The sequence below is a fragment of the Salvelinus namaycush genome, chromosome 24, assembly GCF_016432855.1.
Source record: "Salvelinus namaycush isolate Seneca chromosome 24, SaNama_1.0, whole genome shotgun sequence".
In the NCBI taxonomy this organism is placed as follows: Eukaryota; Metazoa; Chordata; class Actinopteri; order Salmoniformes; family Salmonidae; genus Salvelinus; species Salvelinus namaycush.
The window spans coordinates 14,894,977-14,920,728 of NC_052330.1; the positions used below are offsets into that span (position 1 = coordinate 14,894,977).

Below are 25,752 nucleotides of genomic sequence, written 5' to 3' on the forward strand. Positions count from 1 at the left end.
AACTGGCTTCTGTTGGGGGTTCCGGTTCAAAAGTAAAGAAAATAGCAGATCCATAGCACATTGGGTGAGGTGGATTGCAGAAGTTGAGGTTAAGAAAAATATATTTTTAAATATATGTGAAGAAAAAAGATATAGAGATATACACATGGGACACGACAAGACGAAGACAAAGACGTCTGACTGCTATGCCATCTTGGAAGAAAAGAAGCAGGGCTTGGCGAAGCAGGGCTTAACGTGACCATGCCCCCGAGTAGGGTACAGCCGAGTAGGGTACTCTCGTTACTCTCATGTTAAATTGCCTACTTTACTCCTAACCGACAATGGCTGTATTTTTTAAAATCATTCTATAAATATTTTAGATATGCTTGGTTGGACATTTTTAACATACTTCCGTGCCGTCTTAACAACAAACAACATCATACTTAAAAACACAAATTCTAAACGTTTAAATGTTAACATGAACAGATAGACGGTTGTACAGAATGTACAGCAAGATTATCAGCCAAAGAGACGATTCCAACTGACTTTCTTAACTAGCTAGCTAGCTAACCCTGCATTTAAGATGCCGATGAGTTGTTGTGTACCATTTTGTTTTAACAACAGTAGGAGAAAAATACCACCAAATTAAGTGTAATCAACTGCCCAAGTACCAGGTTAGAAGAACCTCATGGTTTTAGGCTATTAAGCCGCACTGAAAGCTGTGGGCTCTGGTTACTCAATATATGTGTGTGTTTGAAGCACTTCATCACCGGTAAGTCGCTAGCTATGTATATTGCACAAAGCTTGCTAGTTCGCTTGTAGTAAGGACTAGTGAGCTGTGTTGTCCAAATATCAGCTATGATATTCTTCTGCATTTGGATATTTATGCAAACCTGGAGATTCCACCAGTGTGGCATAATAGCCTGAAACCATGAGGTTCTTCTAACCTGGTCCTTGGGCAGATTAATATTTGACTCAGCTGTGCCTCCTTGCTAAAGGAGCATCTTAAACTTGACCCCCAAAAAACATCTGGGTCAGATGGTTTAGACCCTTTCTTCTTTAAGGTTTCTGCCCCTATCGTCGTAAAGCCTGTCTCTCCTTTCTCGGGAGGTTCCCATTGCTTGGAAGGCAGCCACAGTTCGTCCTTTATTTAAAGGGGGAGATCAGGCTGATCCTAACTGTTATAGGCCTATTTCTATTTTGCCCTGTTTACCAAAAGTGTTGGAAAAACTTGTCAGTAATCAACTGACTGGCTTTCTTGATGTCTATAGAATTCTCTCGGGTATGCAATCTGGTTTCCGCTCAGGTTATGGATGCATCACTGCAACCTTAAGGGTCCTCAATGATGTACCATTGCCCTTGATTCTAAGCAATATTGTGCTGCTATTATTATTGACTTGGCCAAAGCTTTTGATACGGTAGACCATTCCATTCTTGTGGGGCGGCTAAGGAGTATTGGTGTCTCCGAGTGGTCTTTGGCCTGGTTTGCTAACTACCTTTCTCAAAGAGTTCAGTGTATAAAGTCAGAAAATCTGCTGTCTCAGCCACTGCCTGTCACCAAGGGAGTACCCCAAAGTTCAATCTTAGGCCCCACGCTCTTCTCAATTTACATCAACAACATAGCTCAGGCAGGAGGACTCTCTCTCATCCATTTATATGCAGATGATACAGTCTTATACTCAGCTGGCCACTCCCCGGATTTTGTGTTAAATGCTCTTTGCTTGACATCATGGGAAAATCAAAAGAAATCAGCCAAGACCTCAGAAAAAAATTGTAGACCTCCACAAGTCTGGTTCATCCTTGGGAGCAATTTCCAAATGCCTGAAGGTACCACGTTCATCTGTACAAGCAATAGCACGCAAGTATAAACACCATGGGACCACTTAGCCGTCATACCGCTCAGGAAAGAGATGCGTTCTGTCTCCTAGAGATGAACGTACTTTGGTGCGAAAAGTGCAAATCAATCACAGTACAGCAGCAAAGGACCTTGTGAAGATGCTGGAGGAAACAGGTACAAAAGTATCTATATCCACAGTAAAACGAGTCCTATATCGACATAACCTGAAAGGCCGCTCAGCAAGGAAGAAGCCACTGCTCCAAAACCGCCATAAAAAGCCAGACTACGGTTTGCAATTGCACATGGGGACAAAGATCGGACTTTTTGGAGAAATGTCCTCTGGTCTGATGAAACAAAAATATAACTTTTTAGCCATAATGACCATTGTTATGACTGGAGGAAAAAGGGGGAAGCTTGCAAGCCGAAGAACACCATCCCAACCGTGAAGCACAGGGGTGGCAGCATCATGTTACAGTTACAGTTAAGTCATTTAGCAGACGCTCTTATCCAGAGCGACTTACAAGTACATACATTCATACTTTTTTTTTTTGTACTGGCCCCCCGTGGGAATCGAACCCACAACCCTGGCGTTGCAAGCGCCATGCTCTACCAACTGAGCCACACGGGACCATGTTGTGGGGGTGCTTTGCTGCAGGAGGGACTGGTGCACTTCACAAAATAGATGGCATCATGAGGCAGGAAAATTATGTGGATATGGATATATGTGGATATGGATATATTGAAGCAACATCAGTCAGGAAGTTAAAGCTTGGTCGCAAATGGGTCTTCCAAATGGACAATGACCCCAAGCATACTTCCAAAGTTGTGGCAAAATGGCTTAAGGACAACAAAGTCAAGGTATTGGAGTGGCCATCACAAAGCCCTGACCTCAATCCTATATAAAATGTATGGTCAGAACTGAAAAAGCGTGTGTGAGCAAGGAGGCCTACAAACCTGACTTGGTTACACCAGCTCTGTCAGGAAGAATGGGCCAAAATTCACCCAACTTATTGTGGGAAGCTTGTGGAAGGCTACCCAAAACGTTTGACCCAAGTTAAACAATTTAAAGGTAATGCTACCAAATACTAATTGAGTGTATGTAAACTTCTGACGAAATAAATAAAAGCTGAAATAAATCACTCTACTAATATTCTGACATTTCACATTCTTAAAATAAAGTGGTGATCCTAACTGACCTAAAACAGGGAATTTGTTACTAGGATTAAATGTCAGGAATTGTGTAAACTGAGTTTAAATGTATTTGGCTAAGGTGTATGTAAACTTCTGACTTCAACTGTATTTTTGTTGTTTGTCACTAATTAAGCTTCCTAAGTATTTCATTTTTTTTTGTGGTCCACTTAAATAATTGCTGTAGATCATGAGTTATTCTTTTTCCTATTGCCATTATTTCATGTTTTTCCTCGTTAATTTTAGCTGATCTGCTTTTTAGTGGTAAAATAAGGTTGTAACCAAGCTGAATCAGTGAAACATTTTGAGAAACGATCAACTCATGCTGCAACTCAAATAGTGATCATATATGGTTATAAACTGTAGATTAAGCATTTGCTCGTTTGTGCTAGGCTAACTTTACCTTGATAGTAATCCAGTTTTCGTTAAATTTCGGAACTCCTCCGTAAAATCTGAGTTTGGGCATCGACGTCACCAATGCAGTTTAGACAGGCTTTTCCTATCCTGTTGTAGTGGATGTTGAGTACTGTGGGCACGTGAAAGGTGATTTTGGCGTGTGTATTCCAGGATGATTGAAAAGTATTTCTGCACTGTATAGACGCAATTTGAGCGACAGGTTTGCAACAACCAACAGGAATATTAAGCCAGCCAAGACCAACAACACAAACAAACAGACTATAGAGCCCCGCAGTGGAGGTGTCATAATACCCATAAAACCTAGCGGTTAAACAGGGAAACGGTCCCAATTGTTTTTCCACCATACATTTTTTCCAAAATGTATTTTTAGAAAAACTTCAAATAAAGGCTGTTTCGTGTAGGTTTACCCTGATGTGACGTTTTGATAACCATGTAAATCTCTCTCGGACAAGGTGTCTTGGCTCTATTTACTCTCATATTCGAAAATGCTATTTAGCATCAAAGTAGACATCATGCAAAACTACAAATCCCTGCAAGCTCCTGCACGTCATCTCTCGCTGACACCTTTGCTAAAAGTTATTGTTTCGATTTAAAACTTGCACAAGACCGTTCACTGAATTGTCCATTTAAAGAAATGTAGCCAATTTATTCATTACTACATTTAGCTAACATTATATAGTTAATCCAGAGATGCCTACATTTGCCTTGATTCTTCAGTCTCGTTCAGATCATCATGGCAATTGTAGTTCTTTATGATACCCACATTAGCAGCTAATTATCATTTCATTTTTGGGGGATAAATACAGGCCAATACAGGTTATCAAAACATGCCAGGGTAAGCCTACATGAAACCTAACCTAATTTGAAGTGTTTCTAAAATCCCCTATAGCTGACCAAGGAGCTAATGAAATGTAACATTCTGAAAAATTTATGTAAAAACGTGTGAGATGAAAATGGACAAAACAAAGGGTGTGTAATGTGTAGGCCCACTGAGTGGACATTCTGAACCTTGTTTGAGATCAGTAGGTCACATGACCAAGGAGCTATTGAAATTCTAAAGTCAAGTAGGTCACATGACCAATGAGCTATTGACATTGGAATGTAAAAAAGTTTGTACTTTGTTTATGCTCCCTAACTAATTGAAATAGGAATGCAAAATGCTGTTCACATTTCCAGGTGTTTATTACCTTTGGAAAGCGAATTAATGTCCAAATCGTGGAAAAAAAATACCTGTGCAATGCTGTGCGCAATTTTTCCAACATCATGACATTTATTTAGAGTTTGTGGCTCAAGTGGTTTGAAAGCTATTGAGGTTTGAATGCGCGAATATCCAATTTGAAGCTGGTTTTACCTCGGTAAAGTGAGGCTGGAGTGCACTCCACGCACGCACATGTACACAAAAGGTGACGTCAGGACGCTTCATCCGGTGTTTGTTTACGCGCGGTCTCCGGTGTGTACGAGATGGAAACATGGCAATGAAAATGAACCCAAACGATGTCCAGATGCCACAAAAAGAAGAGGGGGAGAAAGAAGAAGACCGGTCGATGTCTAGATCTGACAGGTATGTATAAATAATTGATATGTTTCAGGCTAACAAAGATAGCAATACAGAGACAGACCGACAGAGTGTGTCGTGTGGGTTGGCATGCTAACCAGTCAGCTATCATTAGCCAGGCAAAGCTAATATTTATTTGAAATAAATTATTTCTGGTAACTTATACTCAATATCTCAGCTACAACGTTGGAAGCAAGCTAAGTATGTTGCTTAGTTATGGTGTATGTACTCAATGAATTAGCTAGCCAGCCGGCTAGAATAATGCTTCATTAATGCTACATTAGCAAACGTTAGCTAATGCACAATCACATAGACGTGGCAGTGAATGTGGGTGCAATGATTCAGATCTCAGATGCCGAGTTGGCATTATAACAGAGCAACAACAGTGAAAATGAACATCCAGGTGTTCATTTCAATAGTCTAAAGTGTATTTCTCTCCTTCGCCTATTTGAATTACCAACATTTTTTCACTTGTCCTGTGTTTTCAGATCAGTGCAGGTGAAGAGGAAAAGTAGGTAAGGAAATCAGTTTTAGACATACAGTCCAGCTGTTGTCACACATTTCGATTTTCTCTTTGACCAAATGATGACAGCCTTACTCATGCGATTGCCTGCCCCATGCCCCCCAGCAACTGTGTGATTTCCTGGAGAGGGTGGTCAAGTTTTCCCCCATTCTCCCTCACTTACACAGACAGTACAGAACTGCGGAGCGCTACTGATGAGGGTTCCTCGAGTGTATGGACCCCCTCTCTTTTCTCTCCACAGGACAGACACATTGTAATCAAATTGCCCAGATCATTGTCCTGATCATCATCATGGGGCAGGTATGAGCTTAAACGGCATCTCTGATGGCATATATGGATATGATGGCTTTTGTGAGTGGATGTTTGAAGTGATTCATGTCACAGATTAATCATAGTTAATAGCTATAATACAATCCTCTTCAATGGAAGATCTGGGTTGTGGGTTATCCAGTGAAGCGCGCTAAATAATGACTAGGCAGAATTTGAGCGGAACTAACCTTTTTGTCCCTTGTGTTATTGTTGTTCACCAGTGGCAGTGGAGATGATTCTCTGGGCAGTCTTCCGAAACACCCCCGCTGCCCTCTGACCCCCTCACTGTCTCCACGGAAACGGACCACCAGCCAGAGCAAGACTGAGCCACCTCTCTTGAGGACCAACAAGAGGACAATCTACACTGCAGGAAGGCCCCCCTGGTACAATGTCACTGGGACCACCTTCAAAGAGGCTTTCGTTATTGGTAAGAGAGCTGTCATTTGACATTGTTATTAGTGCTCGGTTACCTGAGCCCGAAAGGCCCCAACATTATACTTTAAATTATAATGTTCCTTGAGTTTTGTCGGAGTTTAGAGTGACCAAAAGAAGCTAACAGCTAAATGCTCTCATGTCTCTTTGATTGTTGAGCAGATACTTTAAAATATATATATATATATTCTTTATTTTTTACCCAATTTCGTGGTATCCAATTGGTAGTTAGTCTTGTCTCATCGCTGCAACTCCCGTACGGGCTCGGGAGAGGCGAAGGTCGAGAGCCGTGCGTCCTCCAAAACACAACCCAACCACGCCGCACTGCTTCTTGACACAATGCCCACTTAACCCGGAAGCCAGCCACACCAATGTGTCAGAGGAAACATCGTACACCTGGCGACCGTGTCAGCGTGCATTGCGCCCGGCCCACCACAGAAGTCGCTAGTGCGCAATGGGGCAAGGACATTCCTGCCGGCCAAGCCCTCCCCTAACCCGGACGACGCTGGGCCAATTGTGCGGCCGGCTGCGGCAGAGCCTGGACTCGAACCAGGATCTCTAGTGGCTCAGATAGCAATGCCTTAGACCACTGCGCCATGAGCCAGATATACTTTTGAGGAGATGGGAAACTCCATTGAAATCGTATCAACGCCCATTGTGTACGATGCCCATGGTACGACAATGGGCTGCACGGTGCATTCTAGGCGACTCTGGGACAAGGAGAGCTCTCCTTCAAGGAGTGAATGGGAGTCAATTGGGCGCTAGCTCAAAAACCCAACATTAGCATGAATTTCGTCAACAGTAAGTACAACATTACAAACCTTTTCCGAAGTGTGAGAAGTAACTTATCTGTGAGCTTTCGAATCGTGACATTACGTACTTTCGAGGAAAGTAGGCAGGTTTCTTGACTCATACCCTAACGTTGAGAAGGGATTGCGTGACAATTAGCTTAGTAACCACATGGCGCAGCATGACAACGTGAACGCGATTGGTCGACAGTCTGCTGGGTGGGGCGTTATACGTTTCTCCATACATTGCCCAATGGGATTCATATCTCCGTTCTCAAATATCTCTGGCAGAGCAGTCCAAGCCACCCATTGCTATGGTTACTCAGACTCAGTGCCTCCATTAGCAGTGTGCATGAAGAGCGAGCTGCCTGCACATGGAGCAAGTAACAGACAGAGAGGAGCAGTTAATGGTTTTACTAATGTAGAAAGTTGTTTCGGGTAGGGCCTTAAATTTAACAGAAGAAATCAGGCTTGGGTAGGGTAGGGCCTGAAAGTGGTAGGCATGGGTAGTACTATAGTTGCTGAAAATTCATGCCTGTGCAGGGCTCTAATTGTCATGACTCATTACCTGCAAACTCAAACCTCAAACTCAACTTAATGAACAGAAATGACATGCACGGCAATGGTCAGTCACCAGACATTGTCCTGGAGAGTTGATAGGCAGTGTGGAAATTGAAGAGACATTTTGAAAAAGGTTTTCAGAAATCCTAAAATAATAGGATCTCATCATCAGTGCTCAGGGCATCCTCCATGCTAGCTTAGGTTGTAGCTTATATTCTACATTTGGCCGGGGTCCTTCTGATCATCCCAGTAAGGCACCCCTGTAAGTTTTACACACCATAATGAAATGAACCATGTGTATGAATTACCCAGCCGGACCATACTTTGTTTAAACACATCTGATTGGCTTGAGTGCTGCTGACTGAGACAAAGGCTATCTTTAATACGCAATCTGTTACTTTCAATGAGCCGGACTTGACTGGTTACGTTTCACACTTGGATGTGCTTTGGTTGATGATTCCCGTAAAAAGGCCATCCTGCTGTTCTGCTCTGGCCAGCACTCTGCTTCTGTTGATGAAAGGTTAGAAAATCTGCTCATGTACAATAACCAACCTGCCTCAGAGGTCCGAGGGAGAGGAGAGATGGTAAGCACATAAAAGGAGCCCTGAATCATCAGAGCCAGAGCTGTTTGTTATTGTCTCTAGGCAACAATTCCAGACGGATTTCATTTCATTTGCTGGATGGGTTGCTTCATGTTCTGTGTCAGTTAGTCTGATGGCTGAGTTTCATTTGTTGTGGCAACATAGCTCAATTCGAAGTAAAATATTTTGAAAAAGAGCTTATCTAGACAGTTTTCAGTTCCATTTTGTTATCTTGAATATTTTGTCTGTGCACGTTTAAAGCCTAACTCAGCAGTTTTGAACTGCACCCTGTGTTATGTGCACCTCTCTGGTTTATGTATTCAGTACATTATAATAAGGGTTCCCCACTGCCTGTGCAGAAGCAGACACTACAAGCACTGCATCCAGGTTTTCACAACCACAGCATGTATTGTTGGATTTACTCCCAGGGTTGTTGTTTTGGATTCCTAATGTACGTTTGTCAGGAGCCCTGTCTTACCCCCTCATCTTTCTTCCTGCAGGCCTCTGTGGAGGAAGTGCTTCTGGGAAAACCACGGTGGCCAATAAGATCATCGAGGCTCTAGATGTTCCCTGGGTGGTCCTCCTCTCCATGGACTCTTTCTATAAGGTAAACTATAGGACTCATTCTATAAGGTAAACTTGCATAATAAGCTATGTTTATAAGTATGGCCTGGAGTTTATCATTGGTGAGGTCACAGGTTCAGGAATAACTCCTGGGTATACTTATAAGACATTCTGTTGAAGGTAAACTAGCCAATGAATGTAATTTCATGACCCGCTTCATGCTGAATGCTTTATTGGCTCCCCCTCAGATTTAGTTTAGAGGCAGCAACACCTAGGGAGCACAGAACTGTCAGTACCCTCGAGAGATATCCTCAGTCTACCCAGACAGAACCACTCAACTCAATACCATTCCGAGACCACTGCAGCTGCTCCAATAGATTGATTGAATTGGTTCCCTGTTGTTAAAGAAAGTTGCCTCTGCTTAACTTGATCAGTGAAGCAGTGTGTACCCTGCTCTGTCCTCAACCCTCCAAAAGGTCAGTAATTAACCCTGATTTTAGCTTTTATTTAGCTTTAAACTCCTAACCAATGAGGGAACGAATGGAATCATTCATGTCAATTATGTCCCTAGCTGTGTTGGAAACAAAAGTCGATGGCTTTTAAGTATGTTTTACTGTAGCAGCCATGTTGTTTTTTTAGGTGACAAGGGAATGGCTCTAACAACTCATGCTTTGTTGGCCAAATAGGCCCCCACACCTAGGTACCTGTGCACATCGCAAAGGCACGAACAGCAGGGCTATTAAAATAGCTCCATCTTGCCCTTTGATAGGCTAGGTGGAATGTTTGCCATATTGCTTCAACCAATCCAATCCTCTCAGATCTACACAAATGCAGGTCAGGCAAGAGTGTAATTGAATTCCTGAATCGTGACCTTGTTTCTCCCCCCCAGGTTTTGACCAAAGATGAGCAGGAGCTGGCAGCTAAGAATGAGTATAACTTTGATCACCCAGAGGCCTTTGACTTTGAGTTGCTGGTGACTGTTCTGAGGAAGCTGAAGAAGGGCAAGAGCATCAAAGTACCCGTCTACGACTTCACTTCTCACTGCCGCCGCAAGGAGTGGGTAAGGCAGACTCAGTAAATTGTCTTAAAGCAATAATCCACCCAAAACCACGCATTCAAATCAAATGTTATTTTTCACATGCACCGAATACAACAGGTGTAGACCTTGCAGTGAAATGCTTACTTACAAGCCCTTAACCAACAATGCAGTTTTAAGAGAGAAAATAAATAAAATGACAAATAATTAAGGAGCAACAAAAAAATAACAGTAGTGAGGCAATATACAGGGGGTACTGGTACAGAGTCAATGTGTGGGGGCACCCGTTAGTCGAGGTAATATGTAGGTAGAGGTAAAGTCACTATGCATGGCTAATAAACAGAGAGTAGCAGCAGTATAAAAATGGGGTTGGGTTGGGGGGACAATGCAAATAGTCTGGGTAACCATTTGGTTAGCTTTTCACGTGTCTTATGGCTTGGGGGGTAGAAGCTGTTAAGAAGCCTTTTGGACCTAGACTTGGCACTCCGGTAACACTTGCCGTGCTATAGCAGAGAGAACGGTCTATGACTTATGATTCTTATGATTTACAGTGTTAAATAACTGTAATATGTGAGAACAATAATTTTTTGTAACAAATATTTCATTTGGTTATAACAACCTTGCTAGCAACGTGAAAAACGGTGTGGAAATCTACATTGGTGGAAAAAGTAGTCAATTGTCATACTTGAGTAAAAGTAAAGATACCTTAATAGAAAATGACTCAAGTGAAAGTCACCCAATAATATACTACTTGAGTAAAAGTCAAAGTGTTTGGTTTTAAATATACTTAAGTATCAAAAGTAAATGGAATTGATAAAATGTACGCAGTCTCCTCTGAACAGTTGATGTGTCTGTTACTTGAACTCTGAAGAATTTATTTGGGCTGCAATTTCTGAGGCTGGTAACTCCAATGAACTTATCCTCTGCAGCAGAGGTAACTCTGGGTCTTCCTTTCCTGTGGCGGTCCTCATGAGAGCCAGTTTCATCATAGCGCTTGATGGTTTTTGCGACTGCACTTGAAGAAACTTTCAAAGTTCTTGAAATGTTCCGCATTGACTGACCTTAATGTCTTAAAGTAATGATGGATTGTCATTTCTCTTTGCTCATTTGAGCTGTTCTTGCCGTAATATGCACTTGGTATTTTACTAAATAGGGCTATCTTCTGTATACCACCCCTACCTTGTTACAACTGATTGGCTCAAACACATTAAGGAAAGAAATTCCACAAATTAACTTTTAAGAAGGTACACCTGTTAATTAAAATGCATTCCAGGTGACTACCTCATGAAGCTGGTTGTGAGAATGCCAAGAGTGCAAAGCTATCATCAAGGCAAAGGGTGGCTACTTTGAAGAATCTCCAATATAAAATATATTTAGATTTGTATAACACTTTTTTTCTTTTTTTTTGGTTACTACATGATTCCATATGTGTTATTTCATAGTTTTGATGGCTTCACTATTCATCTACAATGTAGAAAATAGTAAAAATAAAGAGAAACCCTGGAATGAGTAGGTGTCAAGACACTTTCAATGATTGTCTTTGGTTTCTCAGCAGTAATCACAAAGAAAATGCTTGTATGAATTTTAAACCACTGCATGTATTGACTATCAACAAGGAGTATGTTATGAGAATTGCATTTTGCGTTTTTAATGTTTACTTTCATATCCTCAAGACTCAATGCAATTTCATGGCTGAAAGAAGTACAGCTATCCAGGAAAACAATAACATTACTTGTAACAAAAAACAGTTTGCTATCACCAGGGGGTAATAATGTGATAAATGAATGAAACATGACTACTATCCCTCTCTCTGTATGATATGCTCTTTCTCTGATCAATACAGATGTAGCCTGGTCATTCACTGCAGCTCTGAGCTCGTCAGACTCCTGGAATGGGATCGTGACAGTCTGTAGCTCCCTGACTAGGCAGTACTACCTGAGTGATACATGTCTATGCTCCGCGTCTGACACACACACACGGTTAAATCTGGGCCTTTTGAGTCACTGACAGTCCATCTCTTGTTTTGGACATCTTGATTTTTAATTATGATAACATCAGATCTTAATGTGTCAGTTGGGCCTGCTCTGCTCAGCCACCTCAGGGATTACTTTCTGTGGTACAAAAAAAAATCACATCAGATAGCTGCAGTGGTAATTACAGCAAACAAAGGGCTGTTAATCAGAGGGGGATAGGCTGGAAGAATGAGGGGGAGATTTGGAGCGGCGCACAATTTTTTTTAGTTTAGCTGTGAACGTGGTGCTGACAGAACAGCAGAGGGGTGCTGACAAGGCGCTGTGCCCCTTACACCTCGTCAACCCACCGGTCTCCCTCTGCCAGCCATTTGCCCACGCACTTACCTGGCACACCTGGTGGGCACATCTTTCATAAGTCCTGGGAAGCCTGGCCCAGTCCCTGTTCTGCCATATGCTGTCTGTCTAATTATGTACACTGTACATAATAATCTGCTTTGTGTGGTGAGAAACTCTTTAATGGTGTGTGGGGTTTTTTTCTTCAGAAAACTGTCTACGGTGCCAATGTTGTCATATTTGAGGGGATTCTGGCGTTTGCCAACAAGGAGCTTTTGAAGGTGAGGCTGTGTTATTTTAACCTGCTTTAAGGTGAGTGTAAGAAGATGAAATGCTCACTTTTCCTTTCTACAGTACTTTTTCTTCTCTCTGGTCTCCAGTCATTCCTCTCTCCCTGCTCTCTTTTTCCTGCTCCTCTCTTCTCCCTCCCTCTTACCCCACCAGCCTAGCAGACCTGATTAATTACTCTGCCATGCTGCAGAGATGCCAGCCAGGCTGATTAATGGAGTGCCGCTGCCATCCTGAAGCAGATTCAGGGAAATTAGATGGATTCTCTCTGCTGGATGGCTCTGTATTCACTGTTCTACTTTCCCCTGCTCACAGCTATCTGCTATGATTAGGTTTCATGCAGGGGCTGGCTATGGGTGACTGGGCTGGGGAATGACTGATAGAAATGGAGGGGCTGGGGGGTGGGGTGTTGTTGGGGACCCAGTGCTGCAGCAGTCTTGGCTAGAGTAAAACATAACTAACCTGAAGCCCAGCTCTCTTCAGAGAAGAATGCACAAATAATTTCCCTTTAGAACAAAGCAAAAATACTACTAGTACTGTTGTAGTAGAATTTATGGCAGTTCTTCAGGCAGCCCTTGTCAGCTTTGATTATCTTGGTCCTCTTTATTACAACGTAGGTAAGCAACTTTTCACAAAGACCATGTTGGCTCATCTAAATCCATGAAGTATCTAGGCAAGTATGATCCATGAGGTGACCAGATAGACCTAATCACATTTGTCCTGGACTTGTAGCCTGCCTTGGACTCTCCTTCCCTCTTCATTATAACTAGAGCAGGGGTTTCCAACCTTCTCTAGCATGGATGGGACTTAGCTTTTTTTTTTTTAAGTAGCTAAGTACAATTATACATTTTTTTCTTCTAGCTTTCAAATAGGCACATTCTTCTCTTCCCTGCAACTCTTCCCCATGTCCTTAGTGCACTACTTTATCTTGTATACTATGTTTTGTGTCAATATACCTGGTAAAATAATGGTTAATAAAGGGGGGTATATAAAATATTTGTATTTTTTCTCATTTTTATTTTTCATTATTTAATTTAGTTTTAGTTTTTCACTATCAAAATTACAATTGTTCATAAAGAAACCACTAAATTAGATGTTTTGGGTCCATGTCCATGGTTAAATCCCATCAGAAGACAATTTGGAAAATGGAAAACAAATTGATTTGAGTGTAATTCCCATTGTTAATTGCACATCTAGCGCATGAGGAATGTGTCTAATATCTCGGTCTAGCGATGGTTCGGTACTGCTGCTGCTCATTTCATGGACAAGTTAGCAAATAATAGATGCAAATGAGACGGTATACTTACTCATGATAGACTTCTGCCAGGTAAGCCTACTTTGCAGTTAACATTTAATTGAAGGTTTTGGGGAAAGCATTTCTGTCAACCCAGAAGACGGTTATCACATCAACTGGCTACACTGCGCATATAGACAAACGTGTGCACCACACAAACATGACAGGCAATATTGCTGGAAATGAATTGGCAGATAGGTTTGGCATTTTAAGCCAATAGTGGCTAACCAGGGGTGGTATGTCTATGTTGCGTTGATTACATAGTACCTGGGAGCTTGCGGTGTCTGATACTTGTGAGATTTGTTTATGACAGTTTGCAATAGAACACATGCGATGGGAAAATGGCATATACTTTCTGAATTGTTTGGCGGGCTACTCATAGGTGGACCTGTTGGAGACCCCTGAACTAGAGGCTGTGTGTCTGGTAGTGATGGGGTAAAAAAAAAAAACGATAGTTACACATCAGGATATTATTTTTGCCGATGTATCTCTTTGTCAATATCTCAATATTATTTTTGCGCTAGTTGGCTGTACCTGAACCAAAACGACAATGTTTTTTCTTTCATAGCTTGTTCTCCATCTTCTCTTTAAATAGGGAGACCATTTGTTTTTAGCACTTATTTCCATCAAAACTCATTTTCTCATGGCTCTGTCTCTCTGCAGCAGACATATAGTGAGCAATATGTTTGGAACATCGAATCGCAATGCATATCGTATCAGCAACTAAGGATGGTGATGATATCGTGAGGTCCCTGGCAATTCCCAGCCCTAGTGTCTGGTCCATGTGCCAGTGAATGAACAAGACTGTTTTATTAATGGTTCTGTTGATTTGGTCCCCTTTTTTCCCTTCGATCCACCAGTGCTGTGTGTGTGTGTGTGTGTGTGTGTGTACAGAAATCCATACAAATTAAAATCTGAGTGATTGTGTTTGCATTGGCAAAGGACTTCTGTTCCGGGTGATTTATCAATTCGGCTATTGTACAGAGAGGCTGGCCTAAGCTGGGCTAGGATGATAAGCCAAACAAACAATGCAGGTAACTGGATATACTTTCAATTTTATTCTTTCAATAGAAGTGTTGTATTATTTTTGTTGTAATTGTGGCTCACTTAGTACTAAACGTTCTTATCAACCGGTTTATTTACTTTCCTATAAATTGGCTCCCTCTCAACCCTTTGCCATGACTCCAACAAACATTACCGTGCTGGCTACACCAAGCGTCAGGTCCGCTCTGGCCCGGCAATGACCTGCCATCTTTAAGCTGCAGTGATGTAAAACGTTGCTAAACTGCCCTGCTCTAGTTTTTCCCCCAATGACAGAGGTTCCAGTAAGAGAGAGAGCGATAGAGGGGAAGGCTGAGTCTGAACCCTGCTGTCTGTCTTAGCATGGTCTGTCATGTGGAGCGGCTGGAGCCCCACTCCTCATCCCCTCCTCCTATAGGGTGACAGCTGTGCTGGCCCGGTTGGTCAGGAAGCAGATTTACTTTCCCAATGACTGACAGTCTCATTGGTTCTCTGAGTTTACACTCCCAACACTCAATGGCCAGATAGTCATCAATAGCTCTTGTTTTTGAGTGGTTGCCTATTCTTGTGTCTCCGTCACATACAGTGGTGCTGCTGGACCATTAATCCTCCTCACTTTAGTTTTGCTGAGGTTAGAGCTTTGAGTTCTGGCTTTAGTTTCCCCTGACTGACTGGCTAGCTGTATTTCTTTTTCTGTTGATGTGTGTTTAGGAAAAGAGCTTCAAAGACCCAATAGGTCGTCAGATTCCCATTTCACTTATTTTGACCCTAGGACATCATGTAGGTGGGTTACCCTGAATGTTGCTGTGGGGGCATTTACCCAACACTCCGTACTTGAAATGATCATCTCTGGCAAACACTGCCCTATTAAAAGTCTGATCTGTCATGTTGAGAACTTCTGCCATTGGTTATGTACATGACCTCTCTTAACCCCTTTGTCTCTTTCTCTCTGTCCATCTTCCTCCCCCAGCTGCTGGACATGAAGGTGTTTGTGGACACCGACTCAGACATCCGTCTGGTCAGGCGTCTGAAGAGGGACATATCGGACCGCGGCCGGGACATCAACGGGGTCATCAAGCAGTACAACAAGTTCGTCAAGCCGTCCTTTGAGCAGTACATCGAACCCACTGTGCAGGTGGCGGATATTGTGGTCCCCAGGGGTGAGTGGCTTGTAGGTAGATGCATACTACCAGTGTGTTAGAAACACTGCTTCTATGTATAGAGTCTTTAGATTAAATTCAGAACAATAACAACCTTTTACAAATGGTATCTGTAGTGATTCTGTTATAAAAGATACGTGTGTGTTTGATTATTTTAGGGGGCGAGAACTTTGTTGCCTTGGATCTGATTGTGCAGCATGTTCACAGTCAGCTTGAAAAGGTATGTGTGAATAATAGGCTTTTATCTCCTATACCTCTGCCCATAGACCCTAACCTAAAAGCATGTACCTATCTCTGTCCATGGTGTCGTCTCTTCGGCTCACACCATGCTCAGTTTTTGCATGACCCCTATCCCATGGTTCATGATTTGGGCCAGGAGTTTTTCCTGACCACCTTCCCTAACAGGAAAAACTCCTGCCCTAACCCATGACCTCTGAACCCTGTCCTATCCCTCAACATGGGTGGGTCAGTACTGGATTAATGATCAATGACGAGTCTCATTCTCATAGGATCTCTCAAGACTACATGTATTATTAAGATCAGCAGACTCCTATAGCTGTCCTGTCTGCACTGTTTCAATCTGGTAGTTCCAAGGTAATCCTGAATTCCCAGAGGCTGGTCTCCAAGTAGAAGTTGATCCAACCAGTTGCCCACCTCACTTCTCCCATCTAGTGGCTGGGATTCAGCACCACAGGTTATGAATTTGTCATGTACATTGCCTGTCTCTGGTATCAGGCTGAACCCAACACTCTGTACACCAAGGGAACGTAACAAGAGAGGATTTATAACTGAAAGGCACACCTGTGTGTGGACATGCATGCGTCAAGGACACCAAACTTATCTGTCAGTGCCATGACCCATAAATCCTAACTGGCATCTTTAACACTGTGCTCTCTGTTGTCAGACAGCCCCTTTAAGTCCCTACACATCATGATATACACTGAGTACACCAAACATTAGGTACACCTTCCTAATATTGAGTTGCACCCCACCTCCTTTTTCCCCTCAGAACAGTCTCAATTTGTCATTGCATAGACTACAAGGTGTCCAATGCGTTCCACAGGGATGCTGGCTCATGTTGATTCCAATGCTTCCTACAGTTGTATCAAGTTGGCTGGATGTCCTTTGGGTGGTGGACCACTCTTGATACATACGGGACACTGTTGAACTTGGAAAAACCCAGCAGGGTTGCAGTTCTTGACAGAAACCGGTGCGCCTGGCACCTACTACCATACCCCGTTCAATGGCACTTAAATATTTTGTCTTATCCGTTCACCCTCTGAATGGCACACACACACAATCCATGTCTCAATTGTCTCAAGGCTTAAAAATCATTCTTTAACATGTCTCCTCCCCTTCATCTACACTGATTTTGAAGTGGATTTAACAAGTGACATCAATAAGGGATCATAGCTTTCAGCTGGATTCACCTGGTCAGTCTGTCATGGAAAGAGCAGGTGTTCTTAATGTTTTGTACACTCAGTGTATGTGGCCCTGTGGTGTCCTGATCCATCATCACTGTAATATGACAAACCATCTGTCACAGAGAGAGATAAGATGGAAGGTTTCAAAGACAAGCTCAAAGGTGCTCGGTTACATTATATTTAACAGACTCACTGTACTTTATTTCTTTTGGAGAGGGTTGTGTGGGGAGTGACGCGGGTTGTGTGGGGAGTGAGACTTTCTGTCTAAAGTGTACGCCATTCACGTTCAGAGTCTCACCCGCGTGTGCAAAAGCGTGTGCAAAAGCAGATAGTGTGTGTGAGGATTTGTGGATTAAGGGATCTCTAATAAAAGGCCATTGTGTGGATCAAGTAATGAATGGTGTCGAGTGGGAGGAGACGGCGGCAGCTCGTCCTCCATAGAGTGAGTGACTGATGAGGACAGGGCCTGTTGTAGCCTAATGAACCATAGCACCCTCCATATAGCAAGACTACTACCACTGGGCCCACTATAGTACTTCTGGTTAGGAAACCCCCTGGTTTGGTTAGGATGCCACACTTTGCCATTAGCTTTGGGGCATTTTGTTTGATATGGACTAGATACTATGTAGGAACGATTTTGTTTATCAGACTAATGGATAAAACGAGTAAATCAAATATGGTGCACCTCCATGGGGTTTCCATATGGAAAAGGAGCAGAACACTTGACTTTTTTTAATATATTTGTTTTATTGCCCAAAAAATTCACATTTCAAATTAATTTCCCATGCTGTGCACTGGGCCTTGTTGTGAGATCAGAGCATTAGAATTTAGCCTGATCTAATTCAGGAGTAGAACCTGTACAGAGAAAGAGGTACCGGTTCAGGCACTGAGCTTATCTGATGGAACACTGTCTGTCTGATTCATGGCAAAATGGAGGGGAATGTAATATCATTGCCTGGTGTTTGTGTTTATTTAAAAGGGCGGTGGGGACTGGGGACATTTGGCTTTGTTTGGAGGGTTGGAATGGCTTGTCTCATTTCATGAGTTTTGTTTTTATTTCTCTCCTCCCTGTGTGTGTGTTTGTAATCAAATACTTGCTAAACCCTGACCGAATAATGCACTCTAACCGTCTCAGCGTGAAATCACAGTGAGGTATGACTGCCACACCCCTCATATCTCTACCGGTCTCTGTCTCGTGCTGCCTCTGTCTTTTCATTCTGTTTCCTCTCAGCAGAAGCTCAGAGAGCACAGAAAGGACAAAAGGAGATGTGCCCAGTCTGACAGAATACTCATGTTACTATTTATTTGACCATTTTGGCATTTTTTTCCCCACTGATGTTGACATGATCAACTAATCAAGGTGCCCAGGAAAATATTTGTAAAGCTAAATGAGAGTCTGTGCAGCTCCTCTTCTCCTCTTCCACACCGTCAGTCATGAAAGCTATCGCTAACACCAGAAGGATGACATCGCTATGGTTCCACTGAGCTCTGGTTAAGACCTAAAAAAAACTGCTGGGAGTCGCTGATGTAATGAATCCCTTTTTACCGAACGATCAAAAAGCTAACGTCACATTAACCAAGGACCGAGTATAACCTTGAGTTTAGTCCTACATGTTTATCATATGACCTCTCACTAAGGCCGTTGCAAAGATGATTCTTTTTTAACTACTCCCAGTCAGAGCTCATAACCATGGTGATGTCGTCTGGTCCTGAGGCCGTCCCCTTGCTGAGCTGAACAGGGGCCCTGACCCCCCCCCCCCCCCTCCAGGAGCCCCTCTCAGCCTGGCCCCCGGCCGTCACACCTCTCAGCTTCTCCTCCACAGATATCATAGGGCCCCTACTCTGTCCTGTTGCTGTCTAATTGGGATGTATTTTCTTTCTTTTCCTCTTTCTTTCCTCTCCTCTTTGTCATCACTCTTGTTCTCGCAAAATGAATATTTGTCACCTTCTCCAGAGGAAGCTCCGCTGGGATATGTGAGGATAAACTCCTGCATCTTCCTCCTTCTCTTAAGTTTTATCTCCCCTCTCATCTGCTCCTCTTTTATGATTTAGTAACATAGCCCCCTGACAAAAAGCTAACAATCTTTGTTTGCTGTCATTGCTATTTTTCCAAGATATTGTTTTTCATTTACCTCTTAACCAATTTGCTTGATTCTTTCAGTTTTCGCTATGATTTCTACAGTCTTAACTGTCCTGTATTTTGGTACCAGATATATACATTCAAAAGGCTAATTTCAGTGCAGTACTACAGTATTTAGAGAGTGAGTTGTCTTGGCTTCTTGTATTGGCAACAACAATGCAGGACACATAGCAATGTGCTCAATTGCTTTATGGCATTTCTATTTATCAACAGAACCACTGTTTAGACCTGTACAACGTAATAGTTATTTTCTAGATTTGAAATGGTCCTAGTGATGTCACGTTGAATTGTCTGCCGGTAAAGTACCATATGCTCCAGACAGCGCGAGAGGAGCCTGTTAAAGCATTGCTGTTGCCAGTACCTGTACACTATTCCCCCACCCCACTTTGCCTGGCTGTGCATCTGTGACCACCATACTGCAATACATGTTTACGAGGAGGAACGTAAAATATCCCAGTGGTATCTTACCTTTGTCCCCCTGATTTGATGTGATGTCTGTGTTGTTGTACTGTGGTCCCTCCAGCAGGGGGCAGTGTTGTCTGTTGTACTGTGTTCACTCCAGCAGGAGACAGTGGTCTGACTGTCTCTCTGTTGTGTAGGTCTGCTCTGGCCTCGGCCCACCAGGGACAGCCCCTACCCAAGACCCTCAGCGTCTTGGAGAGCACCCCACAGGTCCGCGGCATGCACACCATCATCAGGTAAGGCCGTAGAGCTCTGGGTGACCACCGTTTTCTCACCCTCTCAACATCGACTGCACTGCCACAAGTTTATAATGAATATACACACACACCCCCCTCACGCTCAGTCCCTGTCCCCTAACCCTGGTGTGTGTGTGCCTGCCTGCAGGAATAAGGACACTAATCGTGATGAGTTTATCTTCTACTCTAAGAGGTTAATGAGGCTCCTGATAGAACATGCCCTCTCCTTCCTGCCCCTCAAGGTGAGTGGCCCTGCATGCCTGCAGATGCATGACCAATATTATATTGCCTTCTACACCCTGTGCACAACCAGACACTAACACTGGTCTCTTCTCTCTTCCTTTCCTCTCATCCTCTCTAGCCTGTGCAAGTGGAGACTCCCCAAGGTTCCATCTATGAAGGGAAGAGACTCAGTGGTAAAAGGGTAAGGCTCTATGCAGATACCTCCCCACTTTCACAGAGGGTTTTGGGCCCTAAAATGCAATAAAGTATCAATGTCATCCCTGATACTACATTGCAGCTACATTGTCACAATCACTCTGTTTGCTACTTGTAATTATTGGAAGATTGTACAGTGATTAGACTAGTTTATCTCTCCAGTAATTTTATTCATCACCATACATAAAGCACTATAGGCATTGTTAACATTCGTTTAACTAGACGCCTGCAGTGAAAACCCTTGAGTCATAAAGTGTGTGGATGGGCCTGAGAGGATCGTTCATTCCAGTCTTTTTATGGTGATGTGTTTGAGTGGCTCTCAGTGGGAGCAGCTCTGTTAGGCAACAGCGTTGTTATGACTGTATTACTCTACTGCAGATGTCTATCTCCTACCATCAGGCTGGGTAACACGGAGTGCTCACTATGCTGGTCCTTCAGGTTGCTCAATGGAAGTTTACTTATAAACTAAACTGTGAAGGAGTATAAAGCCTGGAATGCAATGGTGTGTGTGTGTGTAGATCACAGGCGTGTCCATACTGAGAGCAGGGGAGACCATGGAGCAGGCGCTGATGCATGTGTGTAAAGACATTCGGCTGGGGAAGATCCTCATCCAGACCAACCATGACACTGGAGAGCCTGAGGTAACACACAGAAATCAGTCATGTTGTTCCAAAAGCTTTCTGTGTGTGTTTGGCCCTCTTATCTGTAAGGCTGCATACACAGCCAGACATGAACTCTTCAACACGAAGATCATAAACCAGGAGTGACTTCATTCAAGGCTAGGTGTCAGTCTCTGGGCTAACTGATACACACTAGCCTCATTGACCTCAGGTTCACTGCCTTATCAGAATAGCAGACCAGCCATACTTTGGAGATATACTGTGTGTGTGATGTCTATGCCAGCTATAGCCTTCAAGCTTTGGACCTTCTTTCTTCAGCTTTACTGGTTTCATTCACCACAGATGCTCAAAATGTGACATTTTAAGTTCATAAAATGCCCAAATGAAAACCATTGTATAAAACGTCCCATTGTATTAACATTTCCTATCGCCCCTGTCCAGCTCCACTACCTGCGTCTGCCTAAGGACATCAGTGAGGACTATGTTATCCTGATGGACAGCACTGTGTCCACTGGGGCTGCTGCTCTCATGGCCGTCCGAGTGCTGCTGGTCAGTTCTACTTTATTCTACCTTATTCTACTCCTCTGGTCTAGTCTATTCAGCATTAGTCGGGTATTATAGTTCAAATTAAATGTAATAGTAGTTTCTAGTAGAAGTCTTATATTCTCATGTTTGTCTTCACCACCACACACCTATGTTGAGGAGACGTTAGGGCTTGGGGGTTTACCTATGGTTCTGCATCCAGATAATGTTGGTTACCCCTGAGACATGGCTGAACATGACAGATGGCAGACTAGGCCTTGTCCTTGTTGGTTGTTGAGATAGCAGAGTTGTCCTTGTTGGTTGTTGAGATGGCAGGGCAGCAGCTTTGCTAGTGGAGACTGGACGGCAACAGCAGCAGGAGATTAAGGAGAGATCGGGATGCTTGTTTACCGTCATAAAACACAGTTTGAGTCCAGCGAGTTTGAGGTCCTGTTTCCTCATTGTGATAAGACTAAAGCTCTAAATGTACAGGTCCTGTGCTTTTAGCCTTCGCCCCTTGTGAAATGTAAACATCTGGGGAGAATTATCGCCATCCACTATGGCAACCAAAGTCCGTGGTTTTTGTTTGTTCTCCGAAAGAAAACTTTACTGCCTCCATGACTACCTCTTTTTAAAGCTAGAATCTTTAGTTGCTGCATACATTTTTGGACTTATAAAGTAATTATACATACCCATTGATTCTTGAAGAATTTAACTTTTATAAATGCCTCATGAGTTTAGTTCAACTGTCGTACCCCATCATAACCCAAAATATATATATATATAAGGCTCTTTTACACCAATGTTTGTAAACATTGTAAATGTAAACATTCACTGTATAGCCTCATAACATGGTTAAAACTATAATTTATATCATGGATGGTCAGTCTTTTTATCCGTAGCTCAGTCTCTGGATTTGAATGGTTACATTTCTCCAGGTCCGTCCCTCAGCTTCTTACCAAAACAGAGGCGGGGTGACCGCTTTGTTAATGTTTCGAATAAAGATTCTAGCTTTAAAAGATAGTCATGGAGGTGTGTGTTTTTACTGGAAGCATTGGTTGAAGTATGTGATGAGTGCAGAAGACCTATCAGACTAAGGAGTCCCTTTTGACCGGTAGCAGTGGGAATGGGAAGAGCTTGAGATCCCAACAGTTCTGGAAGTGGCTGCCTCGCTCCCCTTACATATTGTGCTACTGTCACAGAAACTTCCCACTAACCACCACTCTTTCTTCAATCGTGATTAAAGGTCACAATTTGCATATGTCTGTCACCTTGTGTAGGACCATGATGTCCAGGAGGATAAAATCTTCCTGTTGTCTCTACTGATGGCTGAGATGGGCGTCCACTCTGTGGCCTACGCCTTCCCTAAGGTCCGCATTATCACCACGGCCGTCGATAAGAAGGTCAACAACGAGTTCCACATCATCCCTGGCATTGGTGGGTGCTTCTGCTATCTATCGGTCTGTCTCGCTCTCTCACACACGTTGTTCTCAGTCATTCTCACTTAATGCGGTTTTTCCTTCAAAGCGGTGTCCTATTGCAGATCTAGTGAGTCTGCTGTTTGTGGTGTGACTGATCATTAGTGGTATGACCAAATCACAAGTTAAAAACTTCCAGATTGTCAGATTGTGCCTTCGGAAAGTATTCAGACCCCTTGAATTATTTTGTTAGGTTACAGCCTAATTAAAAAATGCATTAACGTTTTTTTCCACATCAATATACACACAATACCCTATAATGACAAAACAAAAACTGGTTTTTAGAAATGTTTGATAATTTATTTATTTTTAAATTAAAAAATGCTCGCATTTACATACGTATTCAGACCCTTTACTCAGTACTTTGTTGAAGCACCTTTGGCAGTGATTGCAGCCTTGAGTCTTCTTGGGTATGACGCTATAATCTTGGCACACCTGCATTTGGGGAGTTTCTCACATTCTTCTCTGCAGATCCTCTCTGTCAAGTTGGATGGGGAGCGTCGCTGCACAGCTATTTTCAGGTCTCTCCAGAGATGTTCGATCGGGTTCAAGTCCGGGCTCTGGCTGGGCCACTCAAAGACATTCAGAGACTTTTCCCGAAGCCACTCTTGCGTTGTCTTGGCTTTGTGCTTAGGGTCGTTGTCCTGTTGGAAGGTGAACCTTCGCCCCAGTCTGAGGTCTTAAGCGCTCTGAAGCAGGCTTTCATCAAGGATCTCTCTGTACTTTGCTCTGTTCATCTTTCCCTCAATCCTGACCAGTCTCCCAGTCCCTGCCACTGAAAAACATACCCACAGCATGATACTGCCACCACGCTTCACTGTAGGGATGGTGCCAGGTTTCCTCCGGTCGTGATGCTTGGCATTCAGGCCAAAGAGTTCAATATTGGTTTCATCAGACCAGAGAATCTTTGTGTGCCTTTTGGGAAACTCCAAGCGGGCTGTCATGTGCTTTTTACTGAGGAGTGTCTTTTGTCTGGCCACTCTACCATAAAGGCCTGATTGGTGGAGTGCTGCAGAGATGGTTGTCCTAATTTACCACAGGTGGACTCCAAGTTGTAGAAACATCTCAAAGATGATCAATGGAAATAGGATGCACCTGAGCTCAATTTCGAGTCTCATATCAAAGGGTCTGAATACTTATGTAAATAAGGTATTTCTGTTATTTGTAATAAATATGTACACATTTCTAAAAAGCTGTTTTCCCTTTGTCATTATGGGGTATTATGTGTAGATTGCTGAGGATTTTTATTTATTAAATCCATTTTTAGAATAAGGCCATTCAGGCCCAAGTAGATGGGCTTTGTTATGAATCACCCCAGACTGATGTTTTACATTTTTTATTTAACCCTTATTTTATCATAAGTTGACAGCGAACACATTCTCATTTACAGCAACGGCCTGGGGAATAGTTACAGGGGAGAGGGGGGGATGAATGAGCCAGCTGATAGCTGGGGTAACCCATATGTTCCATCAGCACTGCCACTGATCACACAATTCTCACTGACGCTAGTCCAACTCATGTATTCACAATGACAATATGACTGACTGCTCTCTCCTCTCTCCTCCAGGTAATTTTGGGGACCGTTACTTTGGGACGGACACTCCCTCGGACTGGACCGAGAGTGATTAACGGATGGACTACTGAGCTGAAGTTTTGCTGAGGAGGGGGGAGGGGGGCATCACACAAGCACTTAGCCATGCCAGCCAACCACTGACCAGCTCCTAAGAGCTAAAGATTCCCCCTCAGTCAGCGCCCCTCTGCTGCTTATCATCATTACATGATGTCCTGGGCACTGCCCCTGTGCCAACTCTACCCTCTCTGATCAGGGTGAAAGGTCATAAGGCTACCTAATCTCCTGAGGGGGAAACGTGATATTAGCCTAGCTTTGCTAGCGATGCCCATTAGCCCATACATATCTATCTATCCACTGATAAAAATACTTGATTTGAGGTTTTGCTTGTTTGATTTTTGTTGACGCAGCAGGTTGGAGAAAGAATCAAGAGAAATAAAAAGCCTCTGTTGGGTTGAAGGATGACCATTTTCTAGACTTTTTGATGTTTTCCTATTGAGTGGACCCATAGAAATAGTTAAGATGACAAATCACACCACAGTATGAAATCAGGGAAGATGAGAGTAGGACAGTCTGTGGCTGTTAGTGCCATGTCTCAGCTGTGCTTGAATAACATGTGTGAATATAATGGCGATGACCATTGTTATGCACAGGGAGACTTTGTATTATAACTGAGAGGAGCAAGTTAGACTGAGGGTACAATGGACCAGGTAGGTAGTGAAAATATAAGGTAGTATAGCTCATGGGTAGCTTTAAGCTCAACATTGCCTGAGTGTATTAGTTAATATACATTTATGGACATTATGGACTGTCCTCTCTGGAGATTGTGTGCTGTTGCCTTAGCTGTGACAAAAGTCTCAGGCAAAAAAGTACCTTTTTTATGGTTTAAGATGATTGACTTGAATTGGGAGCATTATTTAGTACTTGAGGCCGTTTTTATTATAAGGATTTTATTAGGTTTCCCTCATTTATATATTATAGGTTGGTTGATGCAGATTTTTTTTAAACTTTGCAGCCATTTCTC

At 43.0% G+C, this 25,752-nt stretch overlaps 1 protein-coding gene across 2 annotated transcripts; it reads left to right on the forward strand.

The window, feature by feature from the left end:
• The first annotated feature begins 4,834 nt into the window (after positions 1 to 4,834).
• Positions 4,835 to 25,193, forward strand: si:ch211-243j20.2 (uridine-cytidine kinase-like 1). 2 transcript variants are annotated; one of them, XM_038963191.1, is made up of 16 exons: positions 4,835 to 4,982; positions 5,465 to 5,491; positions 6,030 to 6,235; positions 8,671 to 8,777; positions 9,624 to 9,794; positions 12,286 to 12,357; positions 15,649 to 15,838; positions 15,997 to 16,058; positions 18,398 to 18,414; positions 20,002 to 20,100; positions 20,249 to 20,342; positions 20,462 to 20,524; positions 21,057 to 21,179; positions 21,600 to 21,707; positions 22,961 to 23,117; positions 24,726 to 25,193. In XM_038963191.1, the coding sequence occupies exons 1-16, from the start codon at positions 4,891 to 4,893 to the stop codon at positions 24,785 to 24,787; spliced, it is 1,650 nt and encodes a 549-aa protein (XP_038819119.1). In that variant the 5' UTR covers positions 4,835 to 4,890; the 3' UTR covers positions 24,788 to 25,193. The 2 variants fall into 2 exon arrangements, with proteins under 2 accessions (XP_038819119.1, XP_038819120.1); XM_038963192.1 differs by lacking the exon at positions 12,286 to 12,357.
• Positions 25,194 to 25,752: the final 559 nt, after the last annotated feature.

Bases quoted from the DNA above. Each gene is read 5' to 3' on its own strand.
- si:ch211-243j20.2 (XM_038963191.1), top strand. From the start codon at position 4,891: ATGGCAATGAAAATGAACCCAAACGATGTCCAGATGCCACAAAAAGAA. The intron at 5,492-6,029 runs GTAAGGAAATCA...GTTGTTCACCAG, and splicing joins CAGGTGAAGAGGAAAAGTAG to TGGCAGTGGAGATGATTCTC. The intron at 6,236-8,670 runs GTAAGAGAGCTG...TTCTTCCTGCAG, and splicing joins CAAAGAGGCTTTCGTTATTG to GCCTCTGTGGAGGAAGTGCT.